Here is an 18,602-nt window from a genome sequence, read left to right as displayed (position 1 = left end):
CTGTGAGAAGTAGGAACTGCTCAGTGACTTCCAGTCAGAAGAAACATGTACATGAAAGGGCATCCTTTGACCCTTTTGGGAGTGACATGGTCCAATGGAGGCTTGCAACATGACATCTGACTTTCTTTTCTGACAGACAGTGTATGTGTGTCATAGCTCTGGTTCAGCACAGCTTCACCCACTCCTATTTTGCTTATTGTCATTGTGCATGTGCTACACATTGCCTGTCTGTGCAGTTTGCGTGTACTTAATCCGTTTAAAAGTGTTTGGCTATCAAGTATCATTCGTAAAACAATATATTTTTTAAAAAAACGTTCCAGCTACCCGCAGTAGGAGCCGGTCAAATATTCAAGCCGAGCAGCACGCAGACCACGATGGATTCTCCCAGGAGACAATACAGGAAGTTCAGCCAGAAGAAGTCTTGGTTATTTCTCTTGGGACGGGACCCCAAATAACGCCGGGGATGATGTCGGAAAATGAGGTATTGACACCCAGCAATTTATTGAGAGCTCTGTGGGTGAAGGTACTGTGTTATACAGCTGCTGCTTTGAATTACTACATTTTCATGAAACCCAAATTGGGTTTTTGCAAGCACCAAAGGTCAATAAAACAATCTGATAAAGCACTACAGTTTTTCAGTATTAGATTGCAGATGGCTGGTGAAGAACATAAGAAAAAGTTTTCAAAAAGAACTATAAAATGTTGATCTTGAAGCCTCAGATATTACAGGGGAGAAATTACCCGGTAAGATGTATACCCCTATTGAGATGCCTATCCCTATGAAGTAGAAGTTTTCAGGTTGGGGCACAGAGAACAGTGTGCCCTGAAGATTATTGTGACCTGGGGTATTTATTATGGGGATTTGTTAAGCAAAGTGAGTTGTTTTAAAGCTTTGGACACTAATGACAGCACCTGAAACTGGACTCGGTAACGAACTGTCCACCAGTGCAAATCCTTTTGCCTAGGCCTCCTTGTCTCTGTGGAATTCTGAACATTTTAATTGCTTTTTCAAACAGCAAACAAGTATCTGGCTCTCAGGAATCTGTCTTTCAGCAATTCGGAAGTAGTAACTTCCTTTACGTAGTCCAAATCCTTATCCATCTTTCCTTTTCCTGTGGATAGGCTGTTGCTCCATCATTTTCAGAGATTTTAATGTTCAAACTGTCTTGAACCATTACGATAAAAGCAAGGTGAACATTGATAAATGCATGGTAAAGATGTGATAGAAACACTGGTCTGACTCTTAAGTAAGTTGGAGAGACATTCTGGATTGTATAAACAACTAATCCTGTTTGAAGGATAACCTCACTCAAAGGCTCAGTGCTAGATATTAAAGATGTAGAGAGGTTAAATTTGTTAGCTGTTTTCTATATAGTAAATGTTTCTTGATTGTCAATTGAAGGGGAGGAAATACAGATTTCTTTTCTCTCTCATCTTTCTTTTTTCCCCCCTCCACTTTGCTAGGTTTTAAACATGCAGCTTGCTGATGGCGGGCAAGGAGATGTCCCTGTCGATGAAACCAAACTCCACGGTAAACCTGATAAAACCTTGCGCTTTTCCCTCTGCAGTGATAATCTGGAAGGAATATCTGAAGGTGAAGGGTCACTTTAGTATTTTGCCTGTCAGACAGTATTTAATAGGAGCTTCTGTTCATTGTAGCTGATCTGGTTTTTTGTTTTTGTTCTTTTTAATTTCAGCTGCTATTATTTCATTGGCCAATATTTTTTGGAAACAACCTTTTTTTGTGTGCGTGGTCACCTTTTGCCTAGTGACTTTTATGCTACCTTTAATTTCTTTTGCTCAAATTAGCTATCCATTTCTCTTTGAGGCCGCGCTAACAGCACAGTCCTTTCCCAACAGGGCCTTCGAACCGCTCCAATTCTGTTTCCTCACTGGATTTGGAAGGGGAATCTGTGTCAGAACTGGGTGCAGGTCCTTCAGGAAGCAATGGGGTGGAAGCACTGCAACTGTTGGAGCACGAGCAAGGTTAGTATCAATAGAGAACCTTGGCCATAGAGGATAGCATAATCAAAAGGCTTTTCACAATATGGCTGCTATCCTGGATAGTTGAGGATAATGTAATAGTTTTGCATCATGAAATACTATGCTCTGCTGAGCTATTTATCCATGCTGATGTATTGTAATGCTGCTAGTCCTCCCAGTTTTCCTTTGTTTCTGCTGCAGAATGGCAACTGGAAGTGACGTGTTATTTCCTGTTGCTGTTTTGCAAGGGAAATGGAGAGAAAAGAAGATATTTGATGGGGTGGGAGAGGGTTTTTTGCATGTCTACACGTGTTTTGCACCCCAAAAATAGGGGCTGCAAAAGTAGAATCTGGAGTGTACATGGCTTGCAGGCCACACTTTCTTCATCCTTGTCTTGTACAGAGCAGTATAGCCCAGTTGTTTGTATTTTTTTCACCAACCCAGAATTCCCTCTTCTACACACAACTGTTAAAGATATACAAGAACTCTGCTGATTTTTATTGTATTACCTCATTGGAACACCTTTTTTCCACTCTGTCTTCCCGATGTTCTTATGTGCCTACATCCTAAACAAACAGTTTAGCACTTTAATCAAATCAATGTCTTTTTACAATAGCCACCACTCAGGATAATCTTGATGACAAGCTCCGTAAATTTGAGATCCGTGACATGATGGGGTTAACAGAAGACAGGGACATCTCGGAAACTGTAAGCGAGACCTGGAGTACTGACGTTCTGGGGAGTGACTTCGATCCAAATATTGATGAGGACCGCTTGCAGGAAATTGCAGGTCGCTGATCTTGTTGATGCAATAAACCCTTTGGGATTTTGACAGGGCGAAAGGGAGGGCAAGGCTGCATTCTCTCTTTGGACATATCTTTAAAACAAGGCCTTGAAAGACTTGCTTTGCAGTTGTTACAATATTTTAAGGCATAAATCACTCAGTAGTTGCCTTTAACCTGTACATACCTGGGTTGTAGTTTAAATGCCATCTTATGTGACATGAACAGGTTTATTTTTTTTTCCAACCCTATATCCCTCCCACATTTCTTCATCTTCCCTTATCTTTTCACAGGACAATTTGACAAAGCAGATGGTTTTATTTATTGTTTGCTTTTTGAATACAGTTATACTCTGTATTTTTATTTACACAGCTTGGGAACTTCAAGCCAAATCTAGCTCCCCCAAGTTCCCAGCCCAGCCCTCAAGGGCCTTCATGATACCATACTTTCATATTCCTTCTTTTCATTCTAACAAGTTGAAATGCCTCTCCTAATGACTGGGTAGAGTTTAAGCTAAAATTAATGACTGGGTAGATCTTAAGCTAAAATTATGCTGGTATTTTTGGTCCCATCCTATATTGGCTCACCCCTGGAATGTGCTTCCTGAGCACTTTGCTGAAATTAGATTTGGTCGTTAAGATGGAAGAAGTTTTCCACTCTTAGTCTTATGCTAAGAAACTTTAAAAAGTCCATAAGAATCCACAAGCACAATTGCTGAGCCAACAGCCTCAACAGGCATCTCAGATGGCTGGGGGAGTGGATGAATGGGATATCAGTGGATGAATGGGTATCTCTGCCTTTGACAGTTTCTTGGCTTGGTTTTTCCCAGGTGCTGCAGCAGAGAATATGCTGGGAAGCTTGCTCTGTTTGCCTGGCTCAGGATCAGTGCTGTTTGACCCCTGCACAGGCTCAACCATCTCAGAAACCACCAGCGAAGCTTGGAGCGTCGAAGTGCTACCAAGCGATTCAGGTTAGAAGCCTCGGGTTTAAGGCGTCAGGTATTTATTCGTTTCCCCCATTTGGGCTGAAATTGTGATTTATGGTTTATGTTCTTCCCCACTGGCTGTTAGAAGCTCCTGACTTGAAACAGGAAGAAAGACTGCAGGAACTGGAGAGCTGTTCTGGTGTGGGAAGCACCTCGGATGATACTGATGTTCGGGAAGTGAGCTCCCGCCCCAGTACGCCAGGCCTCAGTGTTGTGTCAGGTGAGTCTTGTTTCTGGAGGGGAAAAAATGAATTGAACAGTGATCTGTAATCCTATATTGTATCCAATTACCTGTTTAAGATTGTCTCCTTATTAAGATTTCTATCACCCATTTACTTTAAAGAGGTCAAGGAGTAAACATGGCTCTTCTCTTCCCCCACTTTATCTTCACAACAACTCTGTAGTATTTCAGCATGCAGAACTATTATGCTATGATAATGATTTTTTAAAACGTGGATTGTTTTAGTATGTGTGTGTCTTGTTTGTTCTTTAAAACTCATGTTTCTTTATAATTGATGTTATGTATTTGTTGGTAGGCTGTTGTTCCCTGCCTTGATCTGTTGGTAGAGGTGGGTAAGAAGAGAGATGATGTGTTTATTGTGTTTTTTTTTTAAATTAAGTTTTAATTTATATTAATATTTATTTTGAGTTATGATTATTAGCCACTTTGAATGTTACTTTTATCAGAAAGGCATGATACAGACTATCTAACTAGATACATGCAGTATTTTATTTGCCTGATCTCCACAACAACACTTTGTTTAGAGCAGTGTTGCATTATTTTGTCTTGTTGTCTTCCCTCTCAATTAAAATTTCATTTTCCCCATAAGGTATTAGCGCAACCTCTGAAGACATCCCAAACAAAATTGAAGACCTTCGGTCTGAGTGCAGCTCTGACTTTGGTGGAAAAGATTCAGTAACCAGTCCTGATATGGATGAAACAAGTCACAGTAAGAGGCATAGTCATGTTAAAGGGAATTTGCCAGCAACGTGAATGTATTGCTTAAAATGGGATTGGAAATCTGAGTTTCCAGATGTTTTGAACTTCAGCCAGAATACCCAGCCAGTTTAGCCAGTGATAAGCCAGTGTTGTTAAGCCGGACAGGGTGACATATAGGAATATCCAAGCCCTCTTCATACCCGTATTCAACACAGCCTGCTTGTTAAAAGGTGTCTAAGGTGTATTCTGACTCATGGCTCTGCGTTTCAGGTGCCAGCCAGTTGACCTCTCCCCCTTCCCAGACAGAGTCCTTGCTTGCCATGTTCGACCCTTTGTCTTCTCATGAAGGTAATCTCGCAGAGTGCAGATAGTGCCGTTCTGCTACTTTCCTTAGTTACAAAGCCTCTGTGTGTGTGTCATATATATGCTAATGTGGCTATTTTCTTTAGCAGTGGTGAGACCTAAAGTGCACTATGCGAGGCCTTCACATCCTCCGCCAGATCCTCCAATCCTGGAAGGAACCCTGGGAGGCAATGATGCTAGATTGCCCAACTTTGGCTCCCACACTGCAGTCCTCATTGACTCTGAGGCCTTCAAGCAACGGTACTCTTATCCTGAAAGACTTGTGCGGAGCAGGAGCTCTGATATTGTGTCTTCGGCTCGGAGACCAATGAGCGATCCTGGCTGGAACAGGCGAGCTGGTAATGAAGAGAGGGAGCTTTCCGGGCCTGGTGGCAGCATAGGAGGAGCTGCCTTGATCACAGCTCCTCAATCCTCTTCCTCATCTCCCAGCAAAGATTCTTGTAGAGGAGAGGTAAGCATAGACAGTCTTTAAACAAAGGGATCTTGTATAGCACCTTTGAGACTAACTGTAAGAGAGAAGTTGGTAGCATGAGCTTTTTTAGACTTGAGACTGATCACCGGGAGAGAAAATGCACATTTGATGAAAAAGAAGAAGAAAATAAGTTGACTCTGGGTTAAGTTAGTTGAATTTGATCCCCACTAAAATCACTGGTATAAGCTCATCATGATCTAAGTACCATTGATGTCAATGGGAACTCGCACTGAAATCCTATGAATATCTAGTCAGAAGCAATCCCCATCCATTTCTGTGGGCTTTTCACGTGGGAAGAATTTATGGGATTGCTGCTGAAGTAATCTAACAACAACACTACATACTTGCCTGGGGGTAAATCCCATTGGATTCAGTAGCACTTTTTAATAAACATAAGTACATTCCACTCTAAGCTTAGATAGAGTCTGATGTGTTTCTTTTCAACAGATGGAGGACAGGAAGGACAGTGATGATGAAAAATCTGATCGGAACAAGCCATGGTGGAGAAAACGTTTTGTTTCAGCTATGCCGAAAGGTAAAATTTTACATTGCAAGCTACTTGTTTCCTCTTGGTTTTTCAAAAACAAAGTCATAAACTCCAAATGACTGGCAGAAAAATGGACTACATTTATACTCTGTTGGAATGTGAGCTGAACCTTTGGAAGAATAGAAAAGCAAATATTAATGTAATTTTTTAGACAGTACTGCCTAAAATGATAGCAGTATGTATGAGAGTAGATTTTAAAAAGCAAACCATCATTCTGGATTGGTTTTTTAAAAAGTCATGAAAAGGTCACTCCTTGGCATTACTACCCCAGTCTCTGCTATTTGGGACGATCACATTGGGATTTGAGCCAAATCTCTCCCAAGAAGTTTAAGGTTGGATTCAGGTGACCCTGAATATGTGTCTATTTGTGTGTGTATTACTTAGAAACCATTGGCCATATGGCATATTATTTAGGGGTGAGTTAGTGGAGATAGTTAAAACTGGTAAGAAATTAAAAGCCTTACTTTTCTTTAAAAAGATTTCATGTCTTTCTTTACTTTGCCGCTGTTTTCTGTTTTTTGTGAGGACAAATTTTTGGTCCCTGACATTGAGGGAGATGATTTCCCTCCCTTTCCAAGGGAAGAGTAATATTATGCAAAACATTTTTCTCTTTTAACGTGAGTACTTAAACTGCCTTTGTGCACTTCTGGGATTTCCCCTCTTCCCCCTTTTATTTATATGCATATAGGAACCAAGCTGTTGGGCACTTCTGCTTTTAAAATTAAAAAAATATTACTCACTGTGATTTTCTCTCTCTTCAATCACAGCTCCAATAGCGTTCAGGAAAAAGGAGAAACAAGACAAGGACAAAGATGACTTTGTGCCTGACAGATATGCTTCCCTTCAAGGTATGTAACTTGTATTTTTTAGCTCCTTAATGCTGATTGCTGGTTTTATTCTCCTAATATGAATCTAATTGAATTGGAACTTCTAAAGAGTATTAATCCCGGCTCAGCCATGGAAACCTTCTGGGTGACCTTGGGCAAGTCGTACTCTCTCAGCCTCAGAGGAAGGCAACGGTTCAATCCCCTCTGAACAAATTCTGCCAAGAAAACCTTGCAATAGGTTTGCTTTCATTGTTGTTTTATGTCTTCGGGTTGTTTGTGACATAAGGCAACCCTAAGGTGAGAGTGTGACTTGCAGAAAGTTACCCAGTGGATTTCCATGGCCGAGCAGGAAATTTGAACCCTAATTTCCAGAGGTGTAGTCCAACACTCAAACCACTACATCACACTAGCTCTCAGGTTCACCTTAGGATCATCATAAGATGGAAATGATTTAAAGGCACACAACAAGAATAGACATAAAACATTATCACTTGGTAAGGATTCAGATATGCATCTCTCATATGTAACCAGACTGGTACAGTCCAGGGAATGTCACACCACCTGAATCTGCTGACCTTACACTAGCTGTTAGGTTTATTTGTCTTGTTCAGTTCAACAGAAAAAATAGTTGACAGCATGTATCTCACACATACGTGTGCACAGAATTTTGTTTCCTGCTCCTGTCAGCTGACTGGAGAGTCTCTCTGAATATATCTGCCATAACGTTACTGTTTCTAAGACTGTTTGACCCCTGATGTTTCCCATAGATGACATGGAACCGATTCAGGTTTTGATTATCTTTGGAAATGGCATTATTAAATACAAACTCCATTTGTTTGCTGACCACTTTGTTTGGATGTATTTGCAAGGAGCTGAATTTACTAATCCCATGCTTATAAACTAACTTTTTAGATCAGAAAGCACGCCAATTGAACTAAAATATGTTAGCATGTATGCATTTTCAGAAGAAATAAAACACTGAAATGGGGGCCACTGATGAGTTTTCAAAGTTTTGTGCTTGGGTGATTTTACTGTAAACCTCTTTGAGTGTCTGAAATGAGGTATAAACCTTGTAAATAAAACACTCTTTCCTCAACTCTGTGTTTCTACAGCCATCTTCCCCACACATCTGATTCAGGGGAAAGTGAAATGGCCTCTCTGCAGGCTTGGTGAGACTCTGGCGGCACATCTGTGTTCTCACATGCAATCATGTTGGTAGCTGCTGCATGACTCCACCCGGCGCATGATGCCTTTAGTATTTGAAACCACATTAGCGAGACACAAGCATTAATTCCTCTGATTGTTGTGATGATAATAATGATAAATCTTGCTTTGTGTTTCAGATGATCCTGGTCCAAGACTGAGTGCTCAGGCCCAAGCTGCAGAAGACATCCTGGACAAATACAGGAACGCAATCAAGCGCACCAGTCCCAATGAGGGGGCTGTTGTGAGCTATGACAGTACAGGCAAGAGTCTTTCTTCTTCTCTGGCCCAGCACCATACGTTTAGGAAAGAGCTGGGGAGCGGGGCATGAACAACTCAGGGGCTTGAGAGAGAGCCTCTTCCTGCTTGAATGTTAAGGACTGAGGATGGGGTCTTTTCTGTATAACACTGTTGGGATCCAAATGATGTGGAGGTGCAAGACAGGGCCTTCTGAGCTTTGACACCCTATTTGTGGAAAGCCCTCACCTCAAACCATATTAAATCTTGGTGTTCATCCAAGATTAGAAACTAAGTGGTTAATAGCTTGATGTCAGTCTCTTAAATTGCGTGTATTACTTTGAATGTATTGAAGGCTTCTGAACTTGGTTAGAACTTACTTTTAAAGTTATTTTATTGATTGTACCCCACCATGAGAATTTTGCGGATGAGTTTGGTTTCTGTCCAACCCATATAGGGGAGAATAGAAATATTATAATAAGGATAAAATAAAAGAGAGTTGCTAATCTGCCAGTAATGTGAGTGAACTAACCATTCAAGGGTTACATGGTGGGGTGTGTTTAGATGCCATTGGAGATGGAGAAAGCATCCATGACTCTCCACGGGACGATACCTTGCAGAACATGTCTGCAGATGACCTTCCAGATTCTGCCAGTCAAGCAGCTCAGCCCCAGGATTCAGCTTTCTCATACAGGTAACTCAATCACAAGCATACATCTCCTGATGGCTTCTTGCAGCAATGTTGTAAGGATCTGAGTGAAGTCCTTACACATCCTATTCTAGGCAATTGCTCAAATGATAACTTCCTTTCCTTTTTGAGGGTGTGAGGCATTAGTAGGTTTTTGCTAAACTTTGAGAATGTTTGTGCTAGGCACGGATCTCAATAATAAACTCCCCAGTGATGCCCCCTTTTGTTAGAGTCTGTCATCTAAATGTTTAAATATTACCATTTCTGTCAGTGCCAGTAAGTAGCAGCAACTATAGTGTTGGGCTGGGAAGAAGGAAGTAAGAATTCTGTACTTGTCACTGATTGGTTGATCTTGAGGTTTTCACAGAAAAGCAGATCCAACCCTCTTCCATATTTATTGATTATCTGGGGATGTACACAGACTCTTTCTGGGTTCAGTTGAGACTCACCTGATCCAACCATTTCTTTAAGAGTGACTGCTATGTCCAGGATGAACCATCATCAGATGTTTGTCTAGATTGTGGTATACCTTCTACTCAATCCTAATATGGTGGCTACAGTAATGTAATGGTTAGAACATTGGACCCAGAAGATGTAGGTTGTAATCCTTGTTGATCCATAAAATGCACAGGGTAACCTTAGGCCATCACTGTCTGATGCTCATTGTGAGTCTATCATGGGGTTTTCCTGGTAAGAGTTGTTCAGAGGAGGTTTGCCATTGCCTTCCCCTGAGGCTGAGAGCATGTGACTTGCCCAAGTGAGTTTCATGGCATTGCTAGGAATCAAACTCTGGCCTCCAAAGTCATAGTCCAATGGTCAAACCACTGTGCCACTGCGTCTCTCTAGAAGTATGTACTTTGCTTGAATTCATAGAATGAAAAGTGGGATGTTTGTAACACATCTTATAAGAGATGTTATTCAAGGAAAAATCCAAATCTTTTGTTTCCTGCAGGGATGCAAAGAAGAAACTACGACTTGCGCTCTGTTCAGCAGACTCTGTGGCCTTCCCCATGTTGTCTCACTCGACACGGAATGGCCTTCCAGACCATACAGATCCTGAAGGTAACTTCTTTGACTTGCCTGTCCTTAAATGTTGTCAGAACTAAACTTGTGAGAACTGAGGCACACGTCTTCCACCTAAATTATAGTGGGAAGTACACATTATGCCTAACCCCACCCATCCACCCACCTGCTGCCAGAACACACCAAAGCTTTAGTTCTGAAACATAAAAGAGAAGGCATTAGACAATATGATTGAGTAAACGTCTGTAGATGGTTGTATGCAGCCTCTACAGTTAGATGTAGCTTCCCTCTGAGCATGTGAGAAGTTCTGCTTGTAAGTTTCCAAGAAGCATTTGCTTGTGTAGTGTGGAAACAGGATATTTGCATTTTTATGCCTTTCTCTAAATAGTATTCACTTAAGTCCACAGAAGCTATTTGAAACAAATCATATTTTTTAAGCAGAGTGGTAAGAGCCAATGTGGCATAATGGTTTGAGTGTTGGACTGGAACTGTGGAGACCAGGCTTCAAATCATTGCTTGGCTGTGGAACCCTATTGGGTGTCCTTGCGCAAATCACACTCTCTCACCTTCAGAGGAAGGCAAAGGCAAACCCCCTCTGAACAAATCTTGCCAAGAAAACCCTGTGCTAGAGTTACCGTAGGGTTGGTATAAGTCAAAAACAACTTGAAGGAGCACTACCACCACCACAGCAACAAATAAGGAAGTCTTCTTCCTAAGCTCTGTCATGAAGTAAATTTCTTCTCAGAATATTTGGGGGGGGGGGGGGAGAGACATAGCTGATGCACTAAGTAAATTGTAACTGTTTGTGATGCTCTAGAATAGTGGGGAGTCATGGAGAGGGGAGTCTCTTCCTGGGTCCAAAGGATCCCAACAGAAGAGAGAATTGTTGGCACTGTATTCATGCCACCCTGATCGATTCTAATACAGTCTTGTCATCTCCCAATTTCCTTTACCCCACCTTGTCTCATTTAGACAATGAAATTGTGTGCTTCCTAAAAGTCCAGCTAGCTGAAGCCATCAACCTTCAGGACAAAAACCTGATGGCCCAGCTCCAAGAAACAATGCGTTGCGTCGGCCGCTTTGACAACAGGATTTGCCGTAAACTGCTGGCCTCAATTGCTGAGGATTACAGGTGAGGCCTTTGATGGAGACCTCTTATGAGTGTGTTATCCATCACTTCTAACAATTCAGGGTGGAACCCCACCATCACTTCTTGTGGGATATTGTTCTAAAATTGCTGCACTGACAGCCTAGAGAGTCAGGAATAAACTCTTCCAGAACACGGCCGTGTAGCCTGAAATCCCAACAAAAAACTAGGGCTTCCGGTTGTGAAAGCCTTCGACTTCACAATCTTATTTGTATCTGAAGGTCTTTTAGCATCACAGTTATATTTCAGATATTTTTAGAAGTAAGATTGTTTTAGTATTTGTATCAGCAAGCTTTTACATTGGATTATGTCTGCTGGTATGTTTTGTGTTGTATTAGTTCTAATTGCAATGGTCTTTGGTGCAACGCAAATGAAATTTGACTTGACCCCAAGGTCCTTTTACATAGAAACTCCCTCCTGAATGTTCTCTCTCTTTTGATCACATGAGCACAACCATCTCCTCCTTATTTTCTTCATTTCAGCAGTATAATAATCAGTATTGGAAAGGCTGACATAAATAATGTATTCAAATGGATTATGGGGTCCTGATGAAACACATTTATTAAAATTTATATACTGCTGTTCTGTCATTTTGTTCCAGGTGGTTAATGACATTTCCAATAAAACAATCATTAAAATGGGAGGGGGGATCAATGAAAGATAAAATGAACCAGCAAAAAGAAATACATTATTTTTATGTAAGTGAAGGGTTGACAGCAGAAAGCGCCTAGGCTTGAGAGGACCGCACAATTCCTCCTATTTGAGAGGGCAGCTTATTTTGTCCATTAGCATTTATTTCGCTTAAGAAACACCTTGGCAGATGTTCACAAGTACCTTTCACGTCTCAGTGTTACACTTCCCGTGGGCTAGTTGGCCACTCAGGATTTTATATGATGCCATGAAAGTAACCAGTCTTTGTGTTCTCTGAGGGTGGGTCTAAAAGAGTATTAAAAAAAAAAAAAACGTACAACATTTAAAATACCAGATCATCCCTGGATGCATTTTGGACAAAGCATTCAGGTGACCTCTAGAAGGTTCAGAAATTGTGCACAGCTTACCTGACCGGGGTGTTTCATTACACATGCAGATATTGTTAGTTCGGAATAAAAAGTTTGCTGAAATAGACTGAACTGCCATGAAATCCACTGGGTGACTTTAAGCAAGTCACACACTCTCAGCCTCAGGGGAAGACAATGGCAAACCTCCTCTAAACAAATCTTGCCAGAAAAAGACCCATGATAGGTTCATTTTAGGGTCACCATTAGGTCAGAAATGATGTGAAGGCACATAACAACAACTAAGGAGTCTAACCCTATTCTTTCTGTTATTCATGCCTCTGTACCAAAATTTCTATCAAAGAAGTAATGCCCAGGAACACATTTACTTTGTATACCTGTACTAAGCTGCTGGTTATGAGACTATTAGTCTTTATGTTTCTGTTGTTTACTGTGACTAACAGCAGGTTCTGCTAGGGCCAAGACAAATGTAGTGTTAGCCAAGATCCTTTTGAATCAGAGATGGTCTGAATTGAACCTGGTATCGTCTGCATGCAAAACTTGCGCAGTGTAACTGAGTTCTACACCCTCTTTTCCTCCAGGAAAAGGGCTCCTTATATTGCATACTTGACAAGGTGCCGCCAAGGCCTGCAGACCACCCAGGCCCACCTGGAAAGGCTGTTGCAGCGAGTCTTGCGAGATAAAGTAGTGGCCAACCGATACTTCACCACTGTGTGTGTGCGGCTGTTATTGGAGAGCAAAGAGTCAAAGATAAGGGAGTTCATTCAAGGTAACCACACCCACAATTGCCTTTGAAAGCTAACAGACTGGATGGTTTAACTAGTTCGTTAACATGGGTGAATGAGACTTGGGTACAAACCCTTACTTAGCTATAAAGCTTACTGGTTGAACCAGGATTAGTCAGTGAGTTCCAGTTTAACTTGCTTACTTTGTAGGGTTATTGTGATAGAAGAGTGAAGGGGTAAGGCCTTGTCCTTTTGGGAACAAAAGTGGGATAGACAGTAAAATAGCTCTATCTGTTAATGAAGTAGTGATGCTATGATGTAAAAGGAGGTGTTTTTACATGTTCCCTCTTATTACCATTGGCAAATGTGGCTTGATTTCAGAAAGGGGCCTAGGCAAGGTGTGTCAGGAGGAAGCCATGAGCCCACATGGTGTTGTAGGTCTGGGTGTCCACTTAAAATGTAGGAAAATTGACTCTTGGGTATTGACCTTGTTTATTCTCCCTTGGGGGAGTGTATGAGAGAGAGAGCTTTGAGGAACCTGACCTGCAGCAATTCAAAAATCACAACCTCCCAGCATGAAAAAAGGGGGGATTATAAAAGTTAGGGATGGCTAGTGAGGATTTCTGTATCTGAGAGGGCACTTTCTCTCCTTACTCTCTGAAACACTCTAATTTTCCGCCCCCTCCACTCTCTGTCCAAAGATTTCCAGAAGCTGACCGCAGCCGATGACAAGACTGCCCAAGTGGAGGACTTCCTCCAATTCCTGTACGGGGCGATGGCCCAAGATGTCATCTGGCAGAATGCCAGCGAGGAACAGCTCCAGGATGCCCAGCTGGCCATTGAGCGAAGTGTCATGAACCGCATCTTCAAGCTGGCCTTTTACCCCAACCAAGACGGAGACATCCTGCGGGACCAGTGAGTAACGCCCAACTCAGTTGGCATCACTGTGGAAGTGGATGAAGGAGTCTTTAAACTTCTGTCTTTCACTTAGTCTCAGAGGGGCTGCAAAATCCCTTTGCATACAGACTAATCAGTGCAATTCATTAACTGATTTTTTCCCCTGGGGAATGCTTTCCTTGATTTTGGGAAACTCATAAAATGAAACTACATAAGGGCCAGGTGAGTCTTTCTTCTGTATCACTTATTGTTTTTCCTCTTTTTATCTCCTAGGCTTCTCCACGATCACATCCAGAGGTTATCTAAGGTAGTGACAGCCAACCATAAAGCACTCCAGATCCCTGAGGTAAGCTCCCTTGAGAGAGCATGGGCTCCGTGGTGGAAAACCTGTGTCACAGTCGTACCTCTTCAGACAATGGATGGGATGGAGCATGATTGAGACAGGGAATCTTTTACATTCAACTAGTCAATTTGGGGAAGGGTGGTGAAAGAAGACACTGCCTTTAATGTTAAGTGGTGTAATAATAAGTAATATTTGTAATAATAATTACACTGTAATAATAAGTAATATTTCTGAGGCTGAGAGAGTGTAACTCACCCAAAGCTTTGGATTGTGTTTGCATATTTAACACATCCTGTGCTGCTGTATTTGTGATATTTATATGCTAGCTTTCCCAACACCCCAGGCCCCATTTTCTAGGTACTGGACTGATTTGCTAGAATAAGGTCTGCTCTTCTTTTTCTGGTAGGTGTATCTCCGTGAAGCACCGTGGCCGTCGGCGCAGTCTGAAATCCGCACTATCAGTGCCTACAAGACTCCCCGGGACAAGCTGCAGTGCGTCTTGCGGATGTGCTCCACCATCATGAACCTGCTGAGCCTGGCGAACGAAGACTCTGTCCCTGGGGCAGACGAATTTGTCCCTGTCCTTGTGTTCGTACTCATAAAGGTAAAAGGAGTTGACTTCTGTGTAGAGTTTGCTTCAGAAGAAATCCCCAGCACCTCTCCTTTCTTAAATATATTTTTTCTCATTTCATCAGAGTGAAGGGAGATGATGGGGTGAACAGTGTAGGAAGCCTAGGGAGATACCATTTTTGAACGTACAAAATTGTATGTCAGGGGATTCATGTGGCCTTGCAGATGTTCTTGGGCTGCACATCACAGCAACCCTGGCTCATGTAGAAATTGCTGAAGAATGATGAGATGTTCTAATTTTTTGTTGTTGGCCATTTTGAGTCCTTTTGGAGGAGTAAAGCAGCATGTGTATAAACCTACTATACACCTTCTCTTTTACCCAGGCCAATCCACCCTGCCTGTTGTCCACTGTCCAGTACATCAGTAGTTTCTATGCCAACTGCTTAACTGGAGAGGAATCCTACTGGTGGATGCAGTTTACGGCGGCGGTGGAGTTCATTAAGACTATTGACGAACGCAAGTGATGTGCGCCAGCGCCTCCTTTGAACGAAACTGCTCAGAGCGAAGGACCTCTAAGAATGTAATGCTGCCTGCTAACCTGCCCCTCCCAGGCGACAGAGAAACAAAGCAAAAGACTTTCAGGTGTAAATATTGTACAGAATCCAGGCATTTTAAAACAAACCTTTACTAATTAGACTAATCCCAATAGGGGTGGATTGAGGGGGGGCATATTGTTTTGTTGTCTTTCTTTCTCTCTCTCTTTTTTAATCCTCCTTCCCTTAAAAACTAGCACTGTGTCAAATGATAATTCAAAAAGGGACCACATCATTAAGGTATGCTGGGATCTCCAGGCCTTGTCCTCTGCTGCCACAACATCCATGTTGACATCTTTTTCTAACACTTGGGTTCAAATTATTTTTTTAAATACTCTTTTTTTTTTTAATTTAGGGGTGGGAAAATGAGGGCCAGCACTTTTGGGTGATCTTTATTTACGCATTATATATATATATATATATATATATATATATTCTTTTTTGGATGAGAAGGAAGATGCAGGCCACATGGGACAGTTTCAAGCGAATGGATGCTGAGGGGAAAACTTGAAATGCAAAAGAACACTGTAGATATAACACAAGCAACAACACTGAACAAACCTTTTGCCACCATTGGCCTTGTTAGCTTGCCTTTCCGGCAGCAAATGTGTGACCCATTTGTCTGGGTAAACGCTTTGACTCTTGGGGGGAATTTAAGCTACGTTTTGTGGGAAGGGGCTTAAGCCTGAGTATTTATTAAAATGTAAATGCTTACCTAGAATTACTAAAACTGGAACATTTTCACCGGGCTTTCTCACTAGCATTTGTTGTTTTCATTTTTGGGAATAGGGCATTGGAGTCTTCATCTATTGCACATAAGAAATTAGGCTTGGAGTTTATAAAGAGGGGATTGTCTGAAAAGTTCTAATATAAAAATAAAGCATCAGTGACTTTCTATGTTTTTTCCCCCTTCCCTTCCGAAATACTGTGTATATTGTACAAACCCCGAACAAAATTTTCCCTATGAAGCCAGAAACTGTAATATATATTTTGATTATTCATATTAAAAACATACGCCAGGGGTTTGAGTCAAGTCTTACTGGTATGTTATTTGTGCCGTTGTTCTCAACAGTTAATTGTAATTGCTGCTGTTTTGCTGTGTTCAGCTCTCAGACCATTCATTGTTACTAGCAGAGTGCAAAAGCAATATTTCATCATATGTAGATCATGGGCTCCTTTTACTGACTTTCTGCTCAGTTATGGACCTAAGTGAAGTCATGTTTTACCCTCAGCTTATCCATGGATCATATCCAAATCCATAATTTTGGTCCCAAAACCTTCCCTTGACTTATACATGAGGCCAACCTATAGTTGAGTATATATGGTATATATTATTAGGGCTATAGCTCAGTTGATCCTCTAGGTTGGTGAGAGGAAGAATCCAAACAACATGGGATTTCATTTGTCAGTGCCCAAAGACAGGTTAGAAAACTAAACTGGCTCTTTTGGTGATATCCATCTTCTCTGAGCCAATTCCAGCTCAGTTGATTCTCAGTTTATTGTATGAAGTGGATATCCAGCTCACACTTTACTTGGTTTGTTCTAGTACAGGCAACTTGCGGCTCACAGACTGTATGCGGGTTCCCCAGGGCTGTTTTTGGGTCAAGGAACAAGAAAACCTTGGAACGCACCTTAAAACAACTAGAAAACTACAGTGGGCCCTTGGTATCCACTGGGCTTTGGTTCCAGGTCCCCACAAAGTAATAGCATTTACATTTCTATTTCGCTTAATAGTGAACTAAGCACTCTTAAGTGGTTTATAATATGTAAGCCAGATGGGTAACAAAATCCATGGATGCTCCCATTGCATACAATGGCATAGTAAAATGTGTCCCTTATATAAAATAGCAAACTCAAGGTTTGCCATTGGGAATTTACATACTTTTGAAGTATTTTCAAGCCATTAATAATTGAATCCATGGATATGGAGGAGCAACTGTACAACAAAACTTGGGCTAAGGAGCAGTGTGGATTCTTAATTTTGTGTTATAGAAGTACCTGAAATTTGCTATGATTCAAGTACTGTTCTTTTAAGGAAAGCAATCCCACATGGTCTCAATGAACAATTAAATCTCAGCTGTTTTCTGTAAGGTCCTCTAACGAACCATCTCATTTCTTGGGCTGTTTTATGTTCCTTTTCGGTCAGCATACTGAACCCAGTGTTTTAAGGATGCCCTTGTGATTGTAAGTATGCAACTAATTGTTAACATTTGCTGCTACATTGATGTAGGACACTATGAAATGCCATGATATACCCAGGCTATTTGTCTTGTGGTCATATAGTCTTATTTGTTTGTGAAAGTCTACTTTTGAGCTACACTAGCACTTGGTGGAAATTTAAAGTTACCAGTGAACTAATACTTGTTGGAAGGGAATGTTATTTGTCATTGCAACTTAAACTTCCCACAGACTGAGTTTGCTCAGAAGCTGCTTTAGTAGTGCTGCAGTTGCCCGAGTCTACGTTCCTCGTGGTTTATGGCTGCGTATTATTGTCATCCTGACACTGGTTGGATTGAGTTAATGGAACAAGTATTAACAGCTTGAGAGACATTGTGGTTTGAGTGTTGGACTATGACTCTAGAGACTAGGGTTCAATCCCTGCTTGGCCATGAAACCCACTGGGTGACCTTGGATAGGTCATACTCTCAGCCTCGGGAAGGCGATGGCAAACCTCCTCTGAACAAATCTTGCCAAGTAAACCCCATGATAGGGCCAACATAAGTTGGAAACAACTTTGGGGTACCTTCCCGCTCTTATGATTCTATGGTTCTGTCATTCCTGACAAGAGATGCAACGGTTGCATGCTCACCTGTTGAACATCAGCCTGGGAGAAGTCACAGCCCTATGCTGTATGTATGTCAGGATATTTGGATTAGGTTTGCATGGCTAGAGTGACATCTAGTGGCCAAACCACTTTAATGCAAATCTTGGCAAAGCTGCATGGCTCCACATTTAAGAACATGGGCCTGGTTTCAGCTATTTGTCGAAGGCAGGGTGTTGCAAAGGGGAAACGGCATTGGAATTCTGCATTGTGGCGACCCAAAATTAGTGTATTTGCTTCTTTTGAGTCTTGGGTTAAAAGTGTGTGCATTGTGTGATTTGTTGCTGAGACAAAGGGAGAAGAAAACAGGATATTAGAAGCCAGTGTGTGGCGTAGTGGTTTGAGCATTGGACTGAGACTCTGGAGACCAGGGTTTGATTCTCAGTTCAGCCATGGATCTTGGACAAGTCACACTCTCTCAGCCTCAGGGGAAGGCAAAC

At 41.7% G+C, this 18,602-nt stretch overlaps 1 protein-coding gene across 3 annotated transcripts in view; it reads left to right on the top strand.

The window, feature by feature from the left end:
- The window catches only part of LOC149308067 (GTPase-activating protein and VPS9 domain-containing protein 1), a 36,936-nt gene extending 20,562 nt beyond the window's left edge, over positions 1–16,374 (top strand). The window contains exons 8-28 of one of the 3 annotated variants that reach the window (XM_089535013.1): positions 321–481; positions 1,465–1,594; positions 1,861–1,986; positions 2,600–2,773; positions 3,595–3,735; positions 3,836–3,970; positions 4,581–4,700; positions 4,961–5,038; positions 5,140–5,504; positions 5,973–6,060; positions 6,840–6,920; positions 8,012–8,068; positions 8,243–8,365; positions 8,904–9,033; positions 9,980–10,089; positions 11,023–11,182; positions 12,795–12,982; positions 13,640–13,853; positions 14,109–14,181; positions 14,585–14,782; positions 15,132–16,374. In XM_089535013.1, the coding sequence (XP_089391139.1) occupies positions 321–481; positions 1,465–1,594; positions 1,861–1,986; positions 2,600–2,773; positions 3,595–3,735; positions 3,836–3,970; positions 4,581–4,700; positions 4,961–5,038; positions 5,140–5,504; positions 5,973–6,060; positions 6,840–6,920; positions 8,012–8,068; positions 8,243–8,365; positions 8,904–9,033; positions 9,980–10,089; positions 11,023–11,182; positions 12,795–12,982; positions 13,640–13,853; positions 14,109–14,181; positions 14,585–14,782; positions 15,132–15,272 (2,993 nt within the window). In that variant the 3' untranslated portion in view covers positions 15,273–16,374. The remainder of the gene's footprint in view (positions 1–320; positions 482–1,464; positions 1,595–1,860; positions 1,987–2,599; positions 2,774–3,594; positions 3,736–3,835; positions 3,971–4,580; positions 4,701–4,960; positions 5,039–5,139; positions 5,505–5,972; positions 6,061–6,839; positions 6,921–8,011; positions 8,069–8,242; positions 8,366–8,903; positions 9,034–9,979; positions 10,090–11,022; positions 11,183–12,794; positions 12,983–13,639; positions 13,854–14,108; positions 14,182–14,584; positions 14,783–15,131) is intronic. The other 2 variants (XM_089535014.1, XM_089535015.1) reach the window with 2 other exon arrangements.
- The last annotated feature ends 2,228 nt before the right edge of the window (positions 16,375–18,602 follow it).

The sequence above is a fragment of the Sceloporus occidentalis genome, unplaced genomic scaffold (assembly GCF_023333645.1).
Source record: "Sceloporus occidentalis isolate IW3139 unplaced genomic scaffold, rSceOcc1.0.p SCAF_8, whole genome shotgun sequence".
Classification (NCBI taxonomy): domain Eukaryota; kingdom Metazoa; phylum Chordata; class Lepidosauria; order Squamata; family Phrynosomatidae; genus Sceloporus; species Sceloporus occidentalis.
Note: the sequence above shows the minus strand (reverse complement) of the source record. Positions and strands in the feature narration are given on the sequence as shown.